General features: G+C 44.6%; 1 protein-coding gene across 5 annotated transcripts in view; it reads left to right on the forward strand.

The window, feature by feature from the left end:
• SFMBT1 (Scm like with four mbt domains 1) overlaps positions 1–20,589 on the forward strand; it is an 85,255-nt gene extending 64,666 nt beyond the window's left edge. For 4 of the 5 annotated variants that reach the window (XM_060204516.1, XM_060204514.1, XM_060204517.1 and 1 more), the window contains 10 exons: positions 257–370; positions 3,121–3,163; positions 6,646–6,710; positions 8,060–8,199; positions 10,255–10,364; positions 11,693–11,868; positions 16,463–16,641; positions 16,822–17,067; positions 18,473–18,601; positions 19,750–20,589. In XM_060204516.1, coding sequence (XP_060060499.1) covers positions 257–370; positions 3,121–3,163; positions 6,646–6,710; positions 8,060–8,199; positions 10,255–10,364; positions 11,693–11,868; positions 16,463–16,641; positions 16,822–17,067; positions 18,473–18,601; positions 19,750–19,890 — 1,343 coding nt within the window. In that variant the 3' untranslated portion in view covers positions 19,891–20,589. The remainder of the gene's footprint in view (positions 1–256; positions 371–3,120; positions 3,164–6,645; positions 6,711–8,059; positions 8,200–10,254; positions 10,365–11,692; positions 11,869–16,462; positions 16,642–16,821; positions 17,068–18,472; positions 18,602–19,749) is intronic. The other variant, XM_060204518.1, reaches the window with a different exon arrangement.

The raw sequence follows: 20,589 nt of genomic DNA on the forward strand, positions 1-20,589 counted from the left end.
GACGACTGTTGTGCCCTGGGAGGTTGCACACTGAGTAAAGTACCAGGCTTGGAAACCTGAGGTCCTGAGTTTGATACTTGACATGGCATATACCAGAGCAGTGCCCTAGTTCTCTCTCGCTTTTATGTAAATTAATAGATCAGTCTTTAAAAACAATGAAAGAGAGAGGCTTTGTTTATTGCAACAGTAGAGCATTGTCCAAGAAGTAGTTTATGAAGACTGCTTACTGGTCTAAACGTCTTCTCAATCCAAACAGGTTCTAAGAAGCCCATACCTGAATGTATTGTGAGTGTGGATTCCATGGACATATTTCCTCTGGGCTGGTGTGAAACCAACGGCCATCCGCTCAGCACTCCTCGACGAGCACGTGGTAGCTGTCTGTTTCTGGGTCAAAGGGTCATGGTTGAGTGGGCTGTTCATGTACTGCCACAAGTGAGCTGCATCTGGGTATTTCAGAGAAAAACAAAGGTTATCTGTTCATGTTCAGGGAGTTTTGTTTGTTTGTTTGTTTTACTGCAGTGAGTATTTAAAATGTTCCTGTGGGTTAGGAATACGGGTACAATTTATCCAGGTCCTCTGGATCTGAGTTTTCACAATGTTGCCATCAAGCTGTCAGGGAGGTTCTCCAGTCACCAAAGGCGAGAATTCCCTTCTTTGTGGAGTTTTGGGTTGGTAGGCTTTTACCATGTGGGCTTCTTTAGGGGCTAGCTCATAGCAGGGCAGTTTGCTTCTGTAAAAGCAACAGATGAGAAGATGAAGAGGCCAAGCAACAGGGAAGTTACCGGATTTCTGTAATCCAGCCATCAAAGTGACATGCTACCCCATTTCCTTTTAAAAACAGCTTTTCAGCTTTCAGGTACCCGTTAGCAAACGTCCCTTGACCCTCACTTGTTAGCGTGAGGCAACTGTTAATTTATGTTTTCACCTCTGTAGATTTGCCTGCTCACTACATTTCTATAAGTAGACTCTATAAATGGAGTCCATAATCGGTGGTCCTTTGTGACTCGCTTCTAGTGCTTAGCACAGTGTTTTTAGACATCATGGAAGTTGAGTCTGTACCAGTGCTTTGATCCCTTCACATTTCTGAATATTTAGTTTTATGGGTACATAGCACACTTTATATGTCCGTGCATCACTTTTGGATCCCGCCTGTTCTCCTGTACTTACGCATAATGCTGCCGTGAGCACGGGCGTTCAAGTTCTCGTGCGGACGTAGAATCTTACTTCTCTTGAGTGTTCAACTCTGAGGAGTTACTTTTTTTCCCAGACCAGCCGCACCATGTTACATCTGTACCAGCACTTGAGAGTTGCATGATTTTCATTATTCTCAAGAGCTTATTTTCTGAGATTTTTTTTTTTTTTTGAGGGTAGGATTGATTTTATTTGTTTATATAATTTTTTTTTTTTTTTTACCACCAGGGCTGTCACGGTCTAGCACCACTCCCGGGAGCCATTTTTCTCTTATTCCTCCTCCTCCTTTTTAAAATCTATTTTATTTCATAAGACTGAGTTTATTTTATTTACTTATTTACTTATTTATTTTCCCTTTTTGTTGCCCTGTTTTTCATTGTTGTAGTAGTTATTATTTTTATAAATGAGTTTCTTTTTTGAATTTTTTTATATTTATTGATTTTCCCTTTTGTTGCACTTGTTGTTTTCATTATTGTTGTAGTTATTGTTGTTGTTACTGATGTCATCGTTGTTGGATAGGACAGAGAGAAATGGAGAGAGGAGGGAAAGACAGAGAGGGAGAGAAAGACAGACACCCACAGACCTGCTTCACCACCTGTGAAGTGACCCCCCCTGTAGGTGGGGAGCTGGGGGCTCGAACCGGGATCCTTATGCCGGTCCTTGTGCTTTGCGCCATGTACGCTTAACACGCTGTGCTACCGCCTGACTCCCCTGAGTTTATTTTTTGTGTATGTTGGCTTTACATTCATCCATATGGATATTTACTGTTTTTTTAAGTTTACTATTACTTTGCTATCAGGGTTGTTGTGAGGGCTTGGTGCCTATACGACTAATCTACCACTCCCAGAGCCCTTTCCTTTTTTTTTCTTTTCGTCTTCCTTCCTTCCTTCCTTTCTTTCGTTCTTTCTTTTTTCTGATAGAGAGAAGAGAGACTGAGAGGGAAAGGGGAGGTAGAGAAAGAGAGATACCTACAGGACTGTTTCGTGGCTTGTGGAACTTCCTCCCTGTATGTGGAAACCTGGGTCTTGAACCTGGGGCCTTGCACAGTGTAACGTGTCTGCTCTGTCAGGTGTGCCACCACCTAGCTCCTGCAGTTTAATTTTTTTTTTAAATAGTGCCAAGGATTGAACCTAGGACCTCATACATAAGAAACTACATCTCTCTCCCACCATTTACTGAGAAGGTTATACTTTTTCTATCAAGTGATTTTTACAGCCATGTCAAAATATAGATAACCATTCCTGTTTAGAAAATATTCATGAGGGAGTCGGGTGGGGTCGGGCGGTAGCACAGCAGGTTAAGCGCAGGTGGCGCAAAGCCTAAAGACCGGCCTAAGGATCCCGGTTCGAGCCCCTGGCTCCCCACCTGCAGGGGAGTCACTTCACAAGTGGTGAAGCAGGTCTGCAGGTGTCTGTCTTTCTCTCCCCCTCTGTCTCCCCTCCTCTCTTCATTTCTCTCTGTCCTATTCAACAACAATAGCAGCAATGACAACAATAATAATGACAACAAAGGCAACAAAATGGGGGGGGAGGAAGGCCTCCAGGAACAGTGATTCGTAGTGCAGGCACTGAGCCCCAGCAATAGCCCTGGAGGCAAAAGAAAAGGAAAAAAATAAAATATTCATGAGTTAATTGACCCGAGGAACCTTGAAAATACTATTTTTATTTTTGGTCTTTGTATGAAGACTTATATCCAAGACATTTACATTAGTCTTGATATTCAGACATAATCAGCACTAGTTTATAGTGTTGGGCTATTGGAAAAGTTATGACACATTTTTTTTTACAGAAAAACAGAAAAGTATGTCATGACTTCTCCGACAACCCCGTGTATAGTTAAATGTACACATAGCCAGGCTTAAAATATACTAATGTTAGTCTAATACGTCTGTGATGTGTCCTTGCCATTTATATGTATTTCTCCCTACAGTGTGCAAGCAGAGGAAAATTGCAGTGGTTCAGCCAGAAAAACAGTAAGTAATATACTATTTTAAAAAAAACAACTTTTCTTTTTTTTAATATTTATTTTATTTATTTATTCCCTTTTGTTGCCCTTGTTTTTTTTGTCGTAGTTATTGTTGTTGTTATTGATGTCATCATTGTTGGCTAGGACAGAGAGCAATGGAGAGAGGAGGGGAAGACAGAGAGGGGGAGAGAAAGACAGACACCTTCAGCCCTGCTTCACCGCCTGTGAAGCGACGCCCCTGCAGGTGGGGGGCTGGGGGATTGAACCGGGATCCTTCGGCCAGTTCTTAGGCTTTGTGCCACCTGTGCTTAACCCACTGCGCTACTGCCTGACTCCTCATAATATACTATTTGAACAGCTGTCATTTGAACGTTAGAATATCTAGAAAAGAAAAAGAAACTTGTAGAGAGTTCATCTCTTATTTTCTCAGGTTGAAATGAATACCTTGACGTCAGTATTAGTTGCTCACTTGTTTTTCCCTTACACGAGATGCATCCCCTCTCACTTGTCCTCATTCTCTCTCTGTCTCCTCCCCTCCCCTTTGGTGGGGTGGGGAGCATCAGGTCTTGCTTGTGTGTGATTCTGTTACTCGCAGGCCAACTTTTTTCCTTTTTTTTTTGTTTGTTTGTTTAATTACCACCATGTTTATCGCTGGGACTTGGTGCCTGCCTGACAGATCCACTGCTCTTGGCAGCATTGTTCCTCCACCTCCTCCGTCTCCCCCTTCTCCTCCTCTCCCCCTTCTCTTCTCTTCCTCCTCCTTCTTTTCCTTCTTTTATTTGATAAAATAGAGAGAAATTAAGGGAAGGGGAAGATAGATGGGGAGAGAAAAAGACAGACCCCAGCAGCACTGCTTCCCCACTCATGAAGGTTCCCCCTTGCAGGTGAGGACCTGGGGCGTAAAGCCAGGTCCTTATGTGTGGTAACGTGTGCCCTGCTAGGTGCAGCACCTCCAATTCCCTCATTCTTTTTATTTCACACAGAAGCAGAAATATGGCAAGGGAGCAACACCACAGCATCAGAGTTTCCTTGTCATTTCAGGGCTTAAACACAGGCCCTGTGCTTGCCAAGCAGACGCTCTGCCCATTGAGCTATTTCTCCTGCCTCTGGGATTTTCAACTCCGTGTTAGTTTTCTGAGACTACCCTAACAAAGTCCTGCTTACAGGGTGACTTGAACAACAGAAATTTATTTTCTAAAAGTTCCAAGTCAGGGTACCAGCTCATTCTGGGTTCCTGATAAGGTAATCCATCCTATTGGATCAGTTCCCCACTCTTTTTTATTTGCATCTTAAAAGCCCTGCCCCCTAAATACAGCTACATTCAGTGTTGAGGCACATAGGGAATTTAAGGGGACATAATTGAGTGTCTAGCAAATTCTCTGTAATTCAGAGCTTCTTTGGTGACTGTGTGAGTGAAAAGACTGACAAGAAGTGTGGAGGAAGAGGCCATAGGATTTTTTCTAGGTAGAAGTGAGAGAGCAGTGACCGAAAAAGAAAGACTTGGATTTCTTTTTAGTTGTCAAGACTGATCCAAAGTTGTTGGGCCTTAAAGCCAGCCCCCCTGCTCTGCTTACATAACCATTGTTTTGCCTGAAAGATCCCCACCACGTTATCCCCTCAGGGTGTTGCTAATTCCGTTAAAACCATCCCAACAGGTGCTAAGGATGCTTCCACCTTCCCAGCATGGCTTTGCCTCTCTCCATGCCCTCTCCTAGCCAATCCCGTTCCCGACTTGCCACTTCCGTCTTTTACCCTATAAATCCCGCTGCTGTTCCCGGTTTCCTCTCTTTTTCTCTTCCTCATCCTCACCCGGAGAAGACCTGGAGAAGGGCTGGTGGGCATCGTGGGAGGCGACCATTTTGCTAGTTCCACGTGGCCTAAACCGCTGTGCTCACACCCAACTCTGGGGCGTCCGCATGAGTAAAGATTTGCGTTCCCGCTCTGCCACGAGTTCCTGGTCTCTCTCTTCTCTCCTTCGTGCCGCAACCTGACACAAAGTTTTTTTTAAAAAAATCTTTCAAAAAATGTTTTTAGAGTTACTTATTTGTTGATGACAGAAGGAAGAGACAGGGAAAATAATAAAACACCAGAGCATCGCTCTGGCATATGTGACGCTGAGGATGAAAGCAGGAACTCACGCACGACTCAGTGCTTTATCCTTGGCTATCTCCCTGGCCTTGACAGGTCCAAAGCTTTCATCAGGAAGTATTCTCAGAAGACAAATGAGCATCATAGTGATCACTGTGTAGAGTGATGCAAATATATATATATTTTTTCCTTCAGGGTTATTGCTGGGCTCGGTGCCTGCACCAAGAATCCACCGCTCCTGGAGGCCATTTTTCCCCCTTTTTGTTGCCCTGGTTGTTGCAGCCTCGTTGCGGTTATTATTGCCATTGTTAACGTTGCTTTGTTGTTGGATAGGACAGAGAGAAATGGAGAGAGGAGGGGAAGACAGAGAGGGGGAGAGAAAGACAGACACCTGCAGACCTGCTTCACCGCCTGTGAAGCTACTCCCCTGCAGGTGGGAGCGGGGGGCTCGAACTGGGATCCTTACGCCGGTCCATTAACACTTTGCACCACGTGCACTTAACCTGCCGCGCTACCTACTGCCTGACTCCCTGAAGTCTTTTTTCATAACCAGTATATCTGTATATCTCCCCAGCTCCTGTACATAATTTTTAAAAACAGTTGCTGTTTAAAAAAAAAAAAAAGTATGATTGGGCTGGCAAGACTGCTCACCCGGATAGTGTACTTGTTTTGTTCAGTGTATGACACAGATTTGAGACCAACTCCCACCACACTGGAGCACTGGAGAAAAGCTTCAGTGATCTGAAAGAGGTGTCTTCCTCTTTCACTCTCTCTGTCTTTGAAAAAGTTAGCCAGGAGCAGTAAAGCCCAGTATCAGATCAGAAAAAGTCTTGATCAGGGAAGTATCTTCTGTTGGAGATGGTGTAGATAGCCACGATCACAGGCAGAGGGAACTAAGCTGTTGGTATGCATGAGACCCTTTCTGTTTCATTTGGTTTAAATCCCCCCTGCTTAACACTATTCTATTTACATAACCACTTCATTCTATTTACATAACCACTGTTAACAAGTTCCACCCTCCCTCCAGGGCATTTGTGGTTCAGTGATAGGATTCTCGCCTGCTCTGCCCCCTCTTTGTCACACTCTGATTTTCACCAGTCACTTTTCTCTCTACCCTCTCTATGTCACATCCTGTTTCCACCCTACTTCGCAAGTATATATAAAGACAGCCTTGTGAGTTTTACAGTACCTTTAGTTTAGCTCAGCTCGGCTTAGATTGCGCTGTGTCCTGCATGAATAAAGAGATACTGCCTACAGCTCAACCATGAGTCCCTGGTTGTCTGTTACCAGCCCGTGAAGCCAGCCCATTGAAAACAACATAACCCGTCGAAAACAACACTAAGCATCACACTGTATTGACCTTAGGGTTATCTCATCATTTGTTGTCTTCTCTTGACCCAGAATACCATCGTCAAGGACTGTCCGTGAAGGCCTGAAGAGTCAGGAGCTGAACTCCCCAGATGCAGGTAGAAGTGCGTGTGATCTCATGAGAAAGACTGAAGAATAAGCAGTCCGTTTGTTTGTAGCGTGGAGTTCCACAGAGAGGTGGATTGACTGTGATTTTAAGAGTAATAAGTAGCTAAGACGTATTTGGTTCACTTATCTCTAGGCATTTTCCTGTCCTTTGATAGTAAGCACAGCTGTTCTTTACGGGCTTTGGCAGTCATTATTATCATCCCTTTAGTTTAGATTAAAAATCTGATACAGTCGGGTAGGCAGGAGAGACAAAAGTATGTGTTTAAAACCTGAGAGAAATTCAAGCTCCATCTGACCCTTCTGCTTCTCATAGGCTGTGTGACCTCACTGGACTTTGTTTTAGTTTCTTTCTTAGGAACTTAACCACCTATTGAACATGATAAAATTTCCTTTAAAAAAGAATTATTTGGACCAGGTGGTGGTACACACAGTGTGCAAGGACCTGGGTCCAAGCCCCTAGTCCCCACCTGCAGGGGGAATGCTTCACAAGTGGTGAAGCAGGGCCCAAAACACTGGAGGGAGCTCTGGTGCTGTGGTCTCTTTCATGCGCTCCCTGCCTCTGCCCCTGCCCCTGCCCCTGCCCCTGCCCCTGCCCCTGCCCCTGCCTGGAGGTGACAAGCTATAGTGCTGGACAGTACCCGCAATCCCTCCTTAGAACTATTCGGCTGCAGTCAGTGGGAATAGCATGGTGGTTATGCAACAGGTTATGTCTGAGGCACTAGAAAAATTCCAGAATAACTTATTTTGATGCAGAGTCTGTATTTTCTTTACTACTAGAAGTATAGGCTTCTGGAACATGTTTAACTAGTAGGCACATAATTCAGGATTTTTTTTTTTTTTTTTTTGCCTCCAGGCCAGCACTACGAATCCACTGCTCCTGGGGGCTATTTTTCCCATTTTATTGCCCTTGTTGTGGTTGTTATTGTTGTTGTTGGGTAGGACAGAGAGAAATGGAGAGAGGAAAGGAAGACAGAGAGGGGGAGAGAAAGACAGACACCTGCAGACCTGCTTCACCGCCTGTGAAGCGACTCCCCTGTGAAGCGACTCCCCTGCAGGTGGGGAGCCGGGGGCTCAAACTGGGATCCTTACGCCGGTCCTTGTGCTTTGCGCCATGTGCGCTTAACCTGCTGTGCTACCGCCCGACTCCCTAGGATTTTGTTTTATCTCAGCCCAGTTGTATATTAAATATATGATATTTCAGGGGTACTCTCAGAATTTTAAGCTTCAAATTATGTTTCTTGTATGATGATAGACATAGTTGTCCCCCCCCCCCAGTATCTTACTTGGGAAACATTAAATGAAAATGACTCTCCTCAATATGTTTCTTTTCATTTCCCAGTCATGATTAATGGAAAATATTGCTGTCCAAAGATATACTTCAACCACCGTTGCTTCTCAGGGCCGTATCTTAACAAAGGAAGAATTGCCGAGCTTCCTCAGTGTGTAGGACCCGGGAATTGTGTTTTGGTCCTTAGAGAGGTAAGGTTCTGATACGGATCAAAAGAACTCGACAATTTGACAGCAGCCTCATGGAATCATGCCAGGATCTACATGCTGTAGATGTGACAGTCCCTTTGTTTAAAGCCCCCTCCCCCTCTGCCACCAAGGTGATCACTGGGGCTTGGTGCCGGCACTCTGAATCTACCCCTCTCAGCAGCCACTTCTTCCTTTCTTATTTGATAGGGCACAGTGAATTGAAGGGGATGGGAGACAAAGCAGAGAGAAAGACCTCTGCAGAGTGTCTTCACTGCTCATGAAGCTTTCTCCTCATTGGGTCATTGGGGGAGAAGGGACTCGAACCCTGGTCAATGTGATGGCAACTACCTTGCCCCTCTAGTTGTTTTTTTTTTAAGATTTTTTTGAAAAGGTGTTTTTATTACATGTAAGAGTTTCAGATGAGGGTTGGGTCAGAGAGAGAAAGACTGGCAAGCGAGATGCTGAGGAACCAGGAACTCGGGCACACAAGTCAGCCACTCTGCCAGCCAGGCGCCTCCCCAGTTGCTAAAAAGATTTCGTGTTTTATTTATCCTTCTTTTTACATTGTATGTATTTATTGGCTAGAGACAGAAATTGAGAGGGAAGGAGAAGAGGGGGAAAGAAAGAGGCATCTGCAGCATTGCTTCGCCACTCATGAAGCTTTTCCCTTGGGAGTGGGCGTCAGGGACCTTGGTTTTTGTGCACTGTAACATGTGCTCTCAACCGAGGCCGCTACCACCCGACCTCACGCCCTTCCTCCTCTCTTAAGTTAGAGACATGGGAGCAGAGGGAGTGGAGAGACCACAGCACTGAAGCTTCCTGTAGTGCAGTGAGGGCTAGACTTGAACGTGGGTCGTGCATGGCGAAGCTGTCCACTTTCCAAGTGAGCATTCCCACGGGATCTTATTTACTAAGGAGAGAGAGAGGGAGGAAGGGTGAGAGGGGGCAACACTCTGGCATGTATGATGCCTGGGAATCATGTTCCAAACCATGCACCCAATCCAGTGGCCTACCTGTCATACCACCTACAGGCTCAGAAACTTTGATTAAAAGTTTTTTTATTAGCGACTGAATAGTGGTTTACGGGATGGCAAGATCACAGGCCAGTCCCACACTGCAGCCCCCATCAAAGTCGTGTGCCCCACACAGCTAGCAGTAACCACCGTCACCTTCAGAAAGTCTTAGAGACAGCTTACTTTTGTCTTTCGTTTGGCTTTTGCTAGTTCATGTTTCTTTCACCTCTTCGTAATTTTTTTTTTTTTTTCAAGTGATTCACTTGCCTCGTGTTTTGGACAAGGAACTGCTCCCTAGGATTAACTAAGTAGCCTAAGCAGCTAGCAGGTTTACCTCTATCAGTGAAGACAATGCTGTCAGAAGTGTGCAAAAATAAATGTGTAATTTGTCTAAGACCGAAGGGCTGTGCAGCATTAACCCACGACTGTGGTAAAGCCACACAGCTGCCCAGCCCGGCCCAGCACTGCCAGATTGGCAGTAACAGAAGTGAGGGACCCTGCTCCTTCCAGCAGCGTCTGAGAGGTTGGAGATTCTGGACAAGATTCTTTTCAGCCACAAGAAAGGTCAGCTCTGTACTGTGTCCCAAACAAACATACATACTTTCTTTTGTGTCATGACGAACTGGGAGAAAGTTTGGAAACAGATACTAGAGTGATTTTTTTCAATCCATGGTGTCTGTTTCCTTCTGATCATAACATTTTACAAAAGATTTACTTGGTTCATGTGGGAAAGAGTTGAGAGAGAATCCAGATACAGAGCACACTGAGTGGTCATTCCAGGAACTTGAGCCCTGCCAGGCCTGAGCTCTACCAGATGGGCTCTTTCCCAGCTGCTGTGACCATAACATTTTGAATCATTAAGAGAGTCTGGTTACTTTCTTCTTTGTAACTCATGTCAGCTGACATACCTTGAATACTGTTACTTCATTGACACTTACTACCAGCTTTACTAGAATGACCCTGATGACATGTAGGGAGTGCAAGGCTCTGACGGCTCGCTTTTCTCCTCCTTCCCACCCGTGTCTGTTTCCGCCATGGGACACAGGTCCTCACACTGCTTATCAACGCAGCCTATAAGCCCAGTCGTGTCCTTCGGGAGCTGCAGCTGGACAGAGACTCTGTGTGGCATGGATGCGGGGAAGTCCTCAAGGCCAAGTGAGTGGGTTCCTCTGCTGTTCCTGTTTGTCCTTCGCCGGTCACAGAGACAGATCTTCATGGATAATGCTAAAATACTTCCATTCTCTTGGGCGGTTCTTTAACTGTTTGTGTTAAAGGGCCAGGTTTGGATTCGTCTTCCATACTGCCATGGCCAACATTTCTGTAAAACAGTAAAACTGGGAGTCGGGTGGTGGCGCAGTGGGTTAAGCGCATGTGGCGCAAAGCGCAAGGACCAGCGTAAGGATCCCGCTTTGAGCCCCCGGCTCCCCGCCTGCAGGGGAGTCGCTTCACAGGCGGTGAAGCAGGTCTGCAGGTGTCTGTCTCTCTCTCCCTCTCTGTCTCCCCTCCTCTCTCCATTTCTCTCTGTCCTATCCAGCGACAGCAACAACAGTAATAATAATAACCACAACAATGATGGAGCAAGGGCAACAAAAGGGGGGAAAAATGGTCTCCAGGGGAGTCAGGCGGTAGCGCAGCGGGGTAAGTGCAAGTGGCGCCAAGCGCAAGGACCAGCGTAAGGATCCCAGTTCAAGGCCCTGGCCCCCCATCTGCAAGGGAGTCGCTTCACAGGTGGTGAAGCAGGTCTGCAGGTGTCTATCTTTCTCTCCCCCTCTCTGACTTCTCCTTCTCTCTCCATTTTTCTCTGTCTTATCTAACAATGACGATATCAACAACAATAAAAAAACAACAAGGGCAACAAAAGGGAAAATAAATAAATATTATTAAAAAATTTAAAAAGCCTCCAGGAGCAGTGGATTCGTGGTGCAGGCACCGAGCCCCAGCAATAACCCTGGGGGCAAAAAAAAATAAATAAATAAACAGTAAAACTGAGTTACAATAAGTACACATTTGAAATACATAAAAATAACATTTTTGTTATTGAACTCAAAAGCCAGAAATGAAATTCCTTTTGCTAAATGATGTGAAACTTCCTAAACATTGTGTCTTGACCTGACCTGGGTATGAGTGCATGAAAGTCTGCTCATTGAACTGGTTGTGGGCCGCACCCCTGAGTATCACTGCCCTAGGGTAAAGAAATGGAGATTTAATGGAAGTCATTGTTATTTTACAAGTTATTGTTATTATTTTTACTATTTGAAAAGTTTACATGTAGTAACAGCGAGCTGGAGCCTTAATTTGTTAACTTAAATAGCTTGGTTTTTGTTGGCATGGTCTACTAGATTATAAATTTGATTTAATAATGATAGGTATAAACACCCTATTGTTTTCAGTCCTGAAACTTCAACATAAAATATTCTAAGAAATACAATTTTTCAGCTCTGTTAACATACTGCATTTTTCTATCTGGTGTCTTCCAATGGCAGATACAAAGGAAAAAGTTACCGGGCTACTGTTGAGATAGTCAAAACAGCAGACCGGGTAACTGAATTCTGTCGTCAGACCTGCATCAAACTGGAGTGCTGTCCTAATCTCTTCGGTCCTCGGATGGTTCTGGATAAGTGTTCTGAGAACTGCTCTGTACTCACAAAGACCAAATACAGTGAGTCATGCTTTTCCAGACTGGTTAACTGGACTTTATATTCTGGGGCCTTAATTTTGTGGTCATTCACTTACTGCAGAGCCATTACAAACTTATCTGTAAAGGGCCAAATAGTAAATATTTTCACCTGCAAGTCATATCCCTCTCCCCCCCCCCGCCCCCCATTTCCACTTTTGAAAGAACATTCTGTTGTCGTTGTAGCAGCTAGGGCTTCACCACTCTGAGCTGTCAGATGGGGGAGGGGAGGAGTGACAACACAGCACTGAAACTTGTTTTGGGGAAGGGGGGTGTGTGCATGCTAAAGCAGGCTCCCTACCTTGCCAGTCCAGGAGCAGTTTTCAAAAAGTAAAACACGTGGCACAGTGGCTGAAATGCTTAACTTTCAAGTATGAGGCCCTGATTTTGACTCCAGAATTGCATGTGCCAAAGTGATGCCCTGGTCCATTCGTCCTCTCTCCCCCCCTGCCCCCCCATCTCTCATAAAAGGGGGGGACTGGCGGTGGGAATTGTGTGGAATTGTACATTCTTATCCTATAGTCTTGTCACTGCTTCCATTTTATAAATAAAAGTTTTTTAAAAGTTGCATTAGAAATTACTATTTGGGGGGCAGGCAGTGGTGCAGCGGGTTACCGCACATAGTTAGGAAGCACAAGTACCCGCGGCTCCCCACCTGCAGGGGGTCGCTTCACAAGCCGTGAAGAAAGTCTGCAAGTGTCTATCTTTCTCTCTCCCTCTGTCTTCTCCTCCTTCCTCGATTTCTCTGTCTTTTTTTAAAAAATATTTTATATTTATTTATTTATTTTCCCTTTTGTTGCCATTGTTGTTTTTCATTAGCGTTGTAGTTATTGTTGTTATTGATACCGTCGTTGTTACATAGGAGAGTGAGAAATGGAGAGAGGAGGGAAAGACAGAGAGTGGGAGAGAAAGATAGACACCTGCAGACCTGCTTCACCGCCTGTGAAGCGACTCCCCTGCAGGTGGGGAGCCGGGAACTCGAACTGGGATCCTTATGCCGGTCCTTGCGCTTTGCGCCACGTGCACTTAACCCGCTGCGCTACCGCCTGATTTCTCTCTGTCTTAAACAACAACAGCAGCAGCAGCAACAACAACAACAAAAGAAGTCTGCCAGGAGCAGTAGATTCGTGGTTCAGGAACAGAGCCCCAGTGATAATCCTGGAGGGGAAAAAAAAATTACTGTTCATGAAGAATGTGCAAGACATTTATGGTGACTAGCTTATCTCCCCATGTGAGGTGTCTGCACACACACCCACCACCAATTGAAGTCTCCCTCCACCATTTGGCACTGGGTCCCCAGAGCCCTCTAAACCTAGTTCTCCCTGCTTTCAGTTTTCATTGTTGAAAGAGTCAGAAGAGCCAGCTGTGAAGACATCTGGGTGAGCAAAAGCACAGGTCTGAGGCAGGAGCTTGCGCAGTATGAGGACCAGCTTTGGCCGCTGCACCATCTCCTGGGCTGCAGCGTCATTCAAACTGCTAATTGGGAAAAACTACAGCAACTCTTTAGATCTGGGCTAACGTCACCTAAATCATGGTGAAAAAATAATTCAGACAAAACGCATCATAAACTCCACATATATGTGAACTGCAAAGGTTTAAGATGTGGTGTGCTTAAATGTGGGCTTAAAGTGATAGTATATATTTTACTATGTCACTAATAATTGGATTTGCTAAAATCCAAGTGTGAGGATAGCTGGGGAGGAAAAAGAGTACAAGAGGTAGTGGCTGCTGTCTCAGTTGCTATACAACACCTATTTACTCTCATTGCATGTATTCCCCTAAAGTTAGATGAAATTTGCAGTTTGTGGGGGAGGGCAGGTGGTGGTGCAGTGGCTGAGTGCACATATGCACGTGTGCAAAGACCCAGGTTCAAGCCCCCAGTCCCCACTTCTGGAGGGAAGCTTCATGAGTGGTGAGGCAGTGCTGCAGGTCTTTGTCTCCCCTTCTCTCTCCTCCCCCCACTTCTTTTCTCCCTCTCTCTTATCTCTTCTTCCCTCCTCAGTTTCTCGGGCTTATAAACTAAAAAAAAAAAAACTAAAAAAATTTTAAAAGATTTCTAAAAAAGAGCCCCCCCCCCCAATTTGGAACTATGTCAAAGCATTCCTAATGAAATACAAGAATTTGATCCTAACTTTTCTTAAATCCTACTTGTCCTGATGTCACTTGGGAGAATTAATATAGAATAAAGGAGGTTGCCTTACTTTTTTATTAAGATTTTTTAAATGAATTTTTATCTATAAAATGGAAATATTGACAAGACCATAGGATCAGAGGGGTATAATTACACTCACCAGAACTCCGTATCCAATTCCCTCCCTTGAAAGTTTTCCTATTCTTTATCCCTCTGGGAGGATGGATGGACCCAGGGTCATTTTGGGGTGCAGAAGGTGGAAGGTCTGTCTTCTGTAATTACTTCCCCACTGAACATGGGCACTGGCAGGTCGATCCATACTCCCAGCCTGTCTCTCTCTTTCCCTAGTGGAGCAGGGGTCTGGGGAAGTGAGGCTCCAGGACACATTGGTGTGGTTGTCTGCCCAGGGAAGTCAGGTTGGCATCATGGTAGCATCTGGAACCTGGTGGCTGAAAAAGAGTTAAGATATAAAGCAGAACAAGTTGTTGACTGATCGTGAACCTAAAGGCAAGAATATTGCAGATGAAGAAAGACTTGGGGTCTCTTTTTGGAAAAAGCTAGTAGGTCTATTTTAGGTGTATTCCAAGGGGACTTTACTAGTTTTTGCCTGGGCCTGACATCTGATATGCAGGTGGACCCAAGTTGTTGTCTGGGGAGATGGTGTCATAGTTGGAGAAAGGGCTAGAAAGCTGGATCAGGGAAGAGAGTAGCTCCCAAATATGGGGAAAGTATATAAATATTGTTAACTGTAAACCCCATCGATTTGATCTGGGGCCCATATTCAGCACAGGAGCCCATGTAACCTCTGCATCCCTATAGTTCTGAGTTCACAGCTAGGAACATTCCAGGCTGCACTAATTTCAGGACCCATCTTCCTCAGGTGTTAGGCAGACTTCCCTTCGGAGAATGGAACATTCCCTGCCAATGTTGATCCACATTGAGGGCGAGGTCCTGTAGGGGCCCCCAAAGGGGTCCATTATGTTGTTCCTGATGGAGATGACCAGTGACAGTGGAGAGAGCGATCTGTTAGAGGTCTAGGCCCATCATGTCTGTGTGGAAATCCCATGACACTCTGACTAGGGCCTCAGATATTTATATGAAAATGCGAAAGAACTAGAATTGCCAAAAGATCCTGATAAAGCATAAACCACAGGGGCTTTGTGATAGCTTAGTTGCTAGAGTGCACAGGTCACTGCGTGCAAGGACCCACGTTTGTGCCCCCAGCACTTGAGGGCGTCTCCACTCCAGGAGAAGCTTCATGGACAGTGGAATGGTACTGTGGTGTCTCTCTGCCTCCTGGAGTTAAGCAGAAACAGAAAAACCTGGTGGGAGCAGTAGAATTGCATAGGCAACGGTCCGGTGGGCAGAAAAATGAATGAATAAAGTTGGAGGACTTACCTCATAAAAGCAACTGTAATCAAGATTTAGGGTAGTGATGACAAATAGAGCCAAATAGAGTAATGGCTGGGAATATATTGAGCGCTCAGATGTCGAGTCAGATGTACATGGTTAAGTAATTCTTGACAAAGAAAATAAATAGGGAGAGGAAATACATTGGCGGCTATGTCTTGATTAAAGAAACAAAAACTAAGTTCCTTCATTTCTACCTCACTGAATGCAGAATTTAACTCAGCATTTATCTGTAGTAAAAGCTAAAAACCTAATGTAAATGCTAAAGCTAGAAAGCTTCTTTTTAAAAAATAATTTTACTTACTTTTTTTAAAATTATTTATCAAATGGAAACACTGACAAAACCATAGGATAAGAAGGTTACAATCCCCACCACCAGCACTCCATATCCCGGCCAGTCCACTGTAGCTTTCCTGCTCTGTAACCCTCTGGGAGCATGGACCCAGCGTCATTAGAGCACGGCTCAGCTCTGGTTTAACCTGGAGCTGGGGAGTGAATCTGGGACTTTGGAGCCTCCCTCAGGCATTAGTCTGTTTGCATAATCATCATGCTGTCTCCCCTGCCCTCTAGAAAGGTTCTAAAAGAAAACAAGTGTACCCTCAGATCCTTAGGGCAGGTAAAGATTTGTTTTTGTAGACTTTATTTATTAATGAGAAAGACAGGAGGAGAGAAAGAAACAGATATCACTCTGGTGCATGAGCTGATTGAACTTGGGACCTTAGGCTTAAGAATCCAATGCCTTCTCTACTGTGCCATCTCCCCGAACACAGGGAAAGATTTCTTTGAGGGGACACAATACCGTGACCTGGAGGTTGCTGAAGATGTTCTGTATCTTGATGGGGGAAGATAGTCAGGTTCTGCATGTGTGCATTTGCTAATCCTAGTTAAACTGTACATTTTAAAAGAGTATCCCACTCTGCAGCTTAATCTTTAGTCAAGTACAATGTACCTGCTCTCTGCTATGCTGGTAGAATCGCTCGTGTATTTGAGATACACAGTAATGAAGACTCTTCATTTTTCTTTGTCATTCACATGTAGCACACTATTACGGGAAGAAGAAAAATAAAAGAATCGGGAGGCCACCCGGTGGGCATAGTAACTTAGCATGTGCCCTGAAAAAAGCCAGTAAGAGGAGGAAGCGGCGGAAAAATGTTTTTGCTCATAAGAAGAAACGGTCCCCTGCATCTGTTGATAATACCCCTGTGGGCTCTCCCCAGGTATGAGATGGGCGATGACCTGTAATGCCCAGAAGCCAGGAGTCCACTGCATTGTGCACAAACAGCGAGAATATGCCTGCAGGCTTCGCATTTAGATCTCTGGGCCCCAGAGAAGACAGCGCTGTGTCCCAGGGAACGGTTTGTACTGGATTTCAGTGAGGTCCTCCCTCTTTCCTCCAGGGAAGTGGCGGGGAAGAGGAGGATGACCCCGATGAAGGGGACGAGGACTCCCTGAGCGAGGGCAGCACCTCTGAGCAGCAGGACGAGCTGCAGGAAGAGTCCGAAATGTCAGAGAAGAAGTCCTGCTCCTCGTCCCCCACCCAGAGCGAGCTGTCCACCTCACTGCCTCCAGACAGACAGGGGAGGAAACGAGACCTTCGCACCTTCTCATTTTCCGACGATGAGAACAAACCTCCTTCACCAAAGGTACTCATTCTGAACTTGGTGCCTGGTTTGCCTCTGCTCCAGTCTTCCGCTAGAAATTGATCAATAGTGTTCGTGTTCCAGCCCCTCTCCTCCTCCTCCTCCTCCTCCTCCTCCTCCTCCTCCTCCTCCTCCTCCTCCTCCCCCCTCCCTTCCCCAGTACTTGATGGTGGTGCCAGGGATTAAGCCTAGGACCTCTGAAGTGTTTTCTGATTCCCTACACTGTTTCCCTGGCCCCCACATTCCACTTCAGTACAGGCTTCAACTGAATTTTTAAGCGATTCTCATTTCAGTATCATTTGAAGACCAACTACTCCTAAGAAGAATGGTCTCTCTTTTAGAATGACATTTTAAGTTTAAAAAAAAAAAAAAAAATATATATATATATATATATACACATACATACATATATATATGTATATATATATATATATGTATCTAATATAGCTGTAGCCTGTCATTGGGTTTTTGAAAAACTTTTTTAAAGTACTTTTTATAGGGGCAGGTGGTGGTGCACCTGGTAAAGCGCATGTATTACAGTGTGCCAGGACCCAGGTTCAAGCCTCTGTTCCCCTCCTGCAGGGGGAAAGCTTCACAAGTGGTGAAGCAGGGCTGCAGGTGTCTCTCTGTCTCTTTCCTTCTCTACCTCCCCTTCCCCTCTCCATTTCGCTCTGTTTCTGTCAAGTAATAAATAAAATATATTTTAAAATACTTTTTATAATGTTTGGTTTTCTAGAAATCAGTAATTTATCCTTTTGATTCTACTTAAGCCTTTTTTAAAGTAAATTTTAATGTATATATGCGTGCTTGTTGTGACATGTATACACACTAAAAAATGACAAATTAGTGTTTTATAAGGGGGGTTGCTATTAATATAGCCTATGAACATAAACAATAAATGGCTTCTTTTATAGTTTAGCGAAAGCTTCTTTTACTGGAAATACCATCCCGTTTCACTCAGCAGCCTACCAGAGAGTGGGCTGAATAGACCAAAGAACAAGTGGGACATTTGAAAACTCTGTTTCCCTACTAACTTGTCTGCTTTAATTATGCTGGAACTTTGAGATATACTCTTCCCCACTGATAATTCTTGTTTTAAAATGTATTTGTTAGTGGCGAACAGAGCATGCTGCTCTGGCTTGTGGGAAGCGGAGGACTGAACTTGGGAACTCGTGGCTTGAGAGTCCAGGGCTTTACCCACTATACCTCCTTCTGGCCCACCACTGATAAAAGACAAATCCTTCCTGAAAACTTCATGTTTCTGGACCATTGCAGTCTTTGCCGAGAGAAATCATATCCTAAAAATACTTTCAACTCTGCCTCAAAGGTTATAAATTTATAGAGAAACATTTTAAGGAATAATCTAACTCTTAAATCATTTGGTTTGATTTTGTTGTGGGGGATAAAGGAAATAAAGATTGAAGTTGCTGAAAGACTTCACCTGGACAGCAACCCTCTGAAGTGGAGCGTGGCAGACGTCGTGCGGTTCATCAGGTCCACCGACTGTGCTCCGTTGGCGAGAATATTCCTAGACCAGGTAACCGGAGACCTTTACTTCTTACCAATGTCTCCTTAGCACAGAACTTGAGATATAACAGCAACTTATTTACAGGTCTTAGAAAAAAATATTTCTACCCCAAAGAGAAAAAATACTTTAGCTTTCTTTGTAGACATCTTCCATCGTTGAAGAAGATGATCAGTGCGTCCCCATTTTCCCAAGAAGTTGTTCCTGCCACTAGATATTTCGACACGATGAGGTTTGCTCAGGGCGGCCTGGCTGTAGACGTCCTGTACATACAACATGCAAGTTCAGAGTAGTGATACATTCTAAGGTGTTTCTTCTGAAATAAAATAGTTTGTAACCTTCAATATTAAAATCTTGTTTTGATAATAGGAGATATTCAAAACCGAACATATCTGAAGAGTTTTTATCAGTCTCTTAAGTGTAGCAGATCAGGAATCATTGAAGTTTATATTTTGTATTTTATTTCATATCTAAGAAGATCTTCTAAAAAGATGTTTCTCTTGGCACGTTTAGTTGCCAGTTACAAGGCTAGATTGGCTTACTGAATTTCTCTAGAACAAAAACTCTGGAATGAGGGTTTTTTTTTTTTTTTCCTTGACAAAACTTTATTAATAATTCAGAAGATTCATTAGTATGGAGCACTATGAAAGAATTATTATTATTTTATTATTATTTTAAACATTTATTTGTTTATTCCCTTTTGTTGCCCTTGTTGTCTTACTGTTGTTGGATAGGACAGAGAGAAATGGAGAGAGGGGGAGAGAAAGACAGACACCTGCAGACCTGCTTCACCACATGTGAAGCGACTCCCCTGCAGGTGGGGAGCCGGGGGCTCGAACCGGGATCCTTACGCCGATCCTTGCGATTCGTGCCACGTGTGCTTGACCCACTGCGCTACCGCCCGACTCCCGAAAGAATTATTTTTATGAGAGATACCAAGCCCTGCTGAGCTCTGACATGTGTCAGGGATTGAACCTGTAATCGCGGGAATGCCAGACCTCTGCTCAGCCGTCTCCCAGGCCCTGTGAAAGGCATTTTAAATGAAAGATTTGATACTTGCTCGAAGGGAAAAAGTAGTGCAAGGCAGTCAGGGAGTCTGACTGACCTGAACTGTGATTCATGTGCACGTCATAGATAATTTGTGTTTTATGCCTTAACAGGAAATTGACGGGCAGGCCCTGTTGCTCCTCACCCTGCCTACTGTTCAAGAGTGCATGGACTTAAAACTGGGCCCTGCCATCAAACTTTGCCATCACATAGAGAGGATCAAGTTTGCTTTTTATGAGCAGTTTGCCAACTGAGGAGGACAACCAAAGTGAGCTGTATGTCTGCAGCACGAATGCAGCAAGCCCTTCACCTGCTCTCCAAGTGGGGCTGAAGCGGTCCTGGGGCGGGGGCCCTGCAGGAGTCAGCTCGCTCTCTTTGCACTTTCAGGGAAGGTGGGCCCACACTGAGGAAGCAAAACTGCGCACACGCGGCTTTCCTGCCAGTGGGACTGGGCACCTCTCGGTCCGCAGATTGCAGTTTTTGAAAAATCAAGTTTGTGAAGAAAAGAGTCTTGCATAAGAAGAACGAGCATTTCCAGTGAGGTGGCCCGGAGACGGAGAAGAGCCTAGGCTGTTGCCAAGCACCCTGTGGGCTTTCTTCTTGTTTTGCTCCTTCCCACTCTAGACTGAACTCTGTTCTCTGCTTTCTCTTTCTCGGAAAGAGAGGACGCAGCTTTACATTAGCACTGACTTGGGACTCTGCCTCAGGCACGTCAGTGCTTCATTTTTGTGTTTTTAAGCTTTTTAAAATTAAAACAGTTCATTTGGGGGATGATGACGTGACTCTAGGGCTTTGACTGTACAGTCACACTTTGATCCATTTAAAAATCTATTCTTACAAATTCCTTTGTTTACTACCTCTGTTAATAGTCGAGCTTATAACCATGTATGAGGTTTTTTTGTAGTATGCCATTTTTAAGCTACACGAATACTAAGCAACAGCGACAAGTCAAA

Source organism: Erinaceus europaeus, chromosome 12 (genome assembly GCF_950295315.1).
Source record: "Erinaceus europaeus chromosome 12, mEriEur2.1, whole genome shotgun sequence".
In the NCBI taxonomy this organism is placed as follows: domain Eukaryota; kingdom Metazoa; phylum Chordata; class Mammalia; order Eulipotyphla; family Erinaceidae; genus Erinaceus; species Erinaceus europaeus.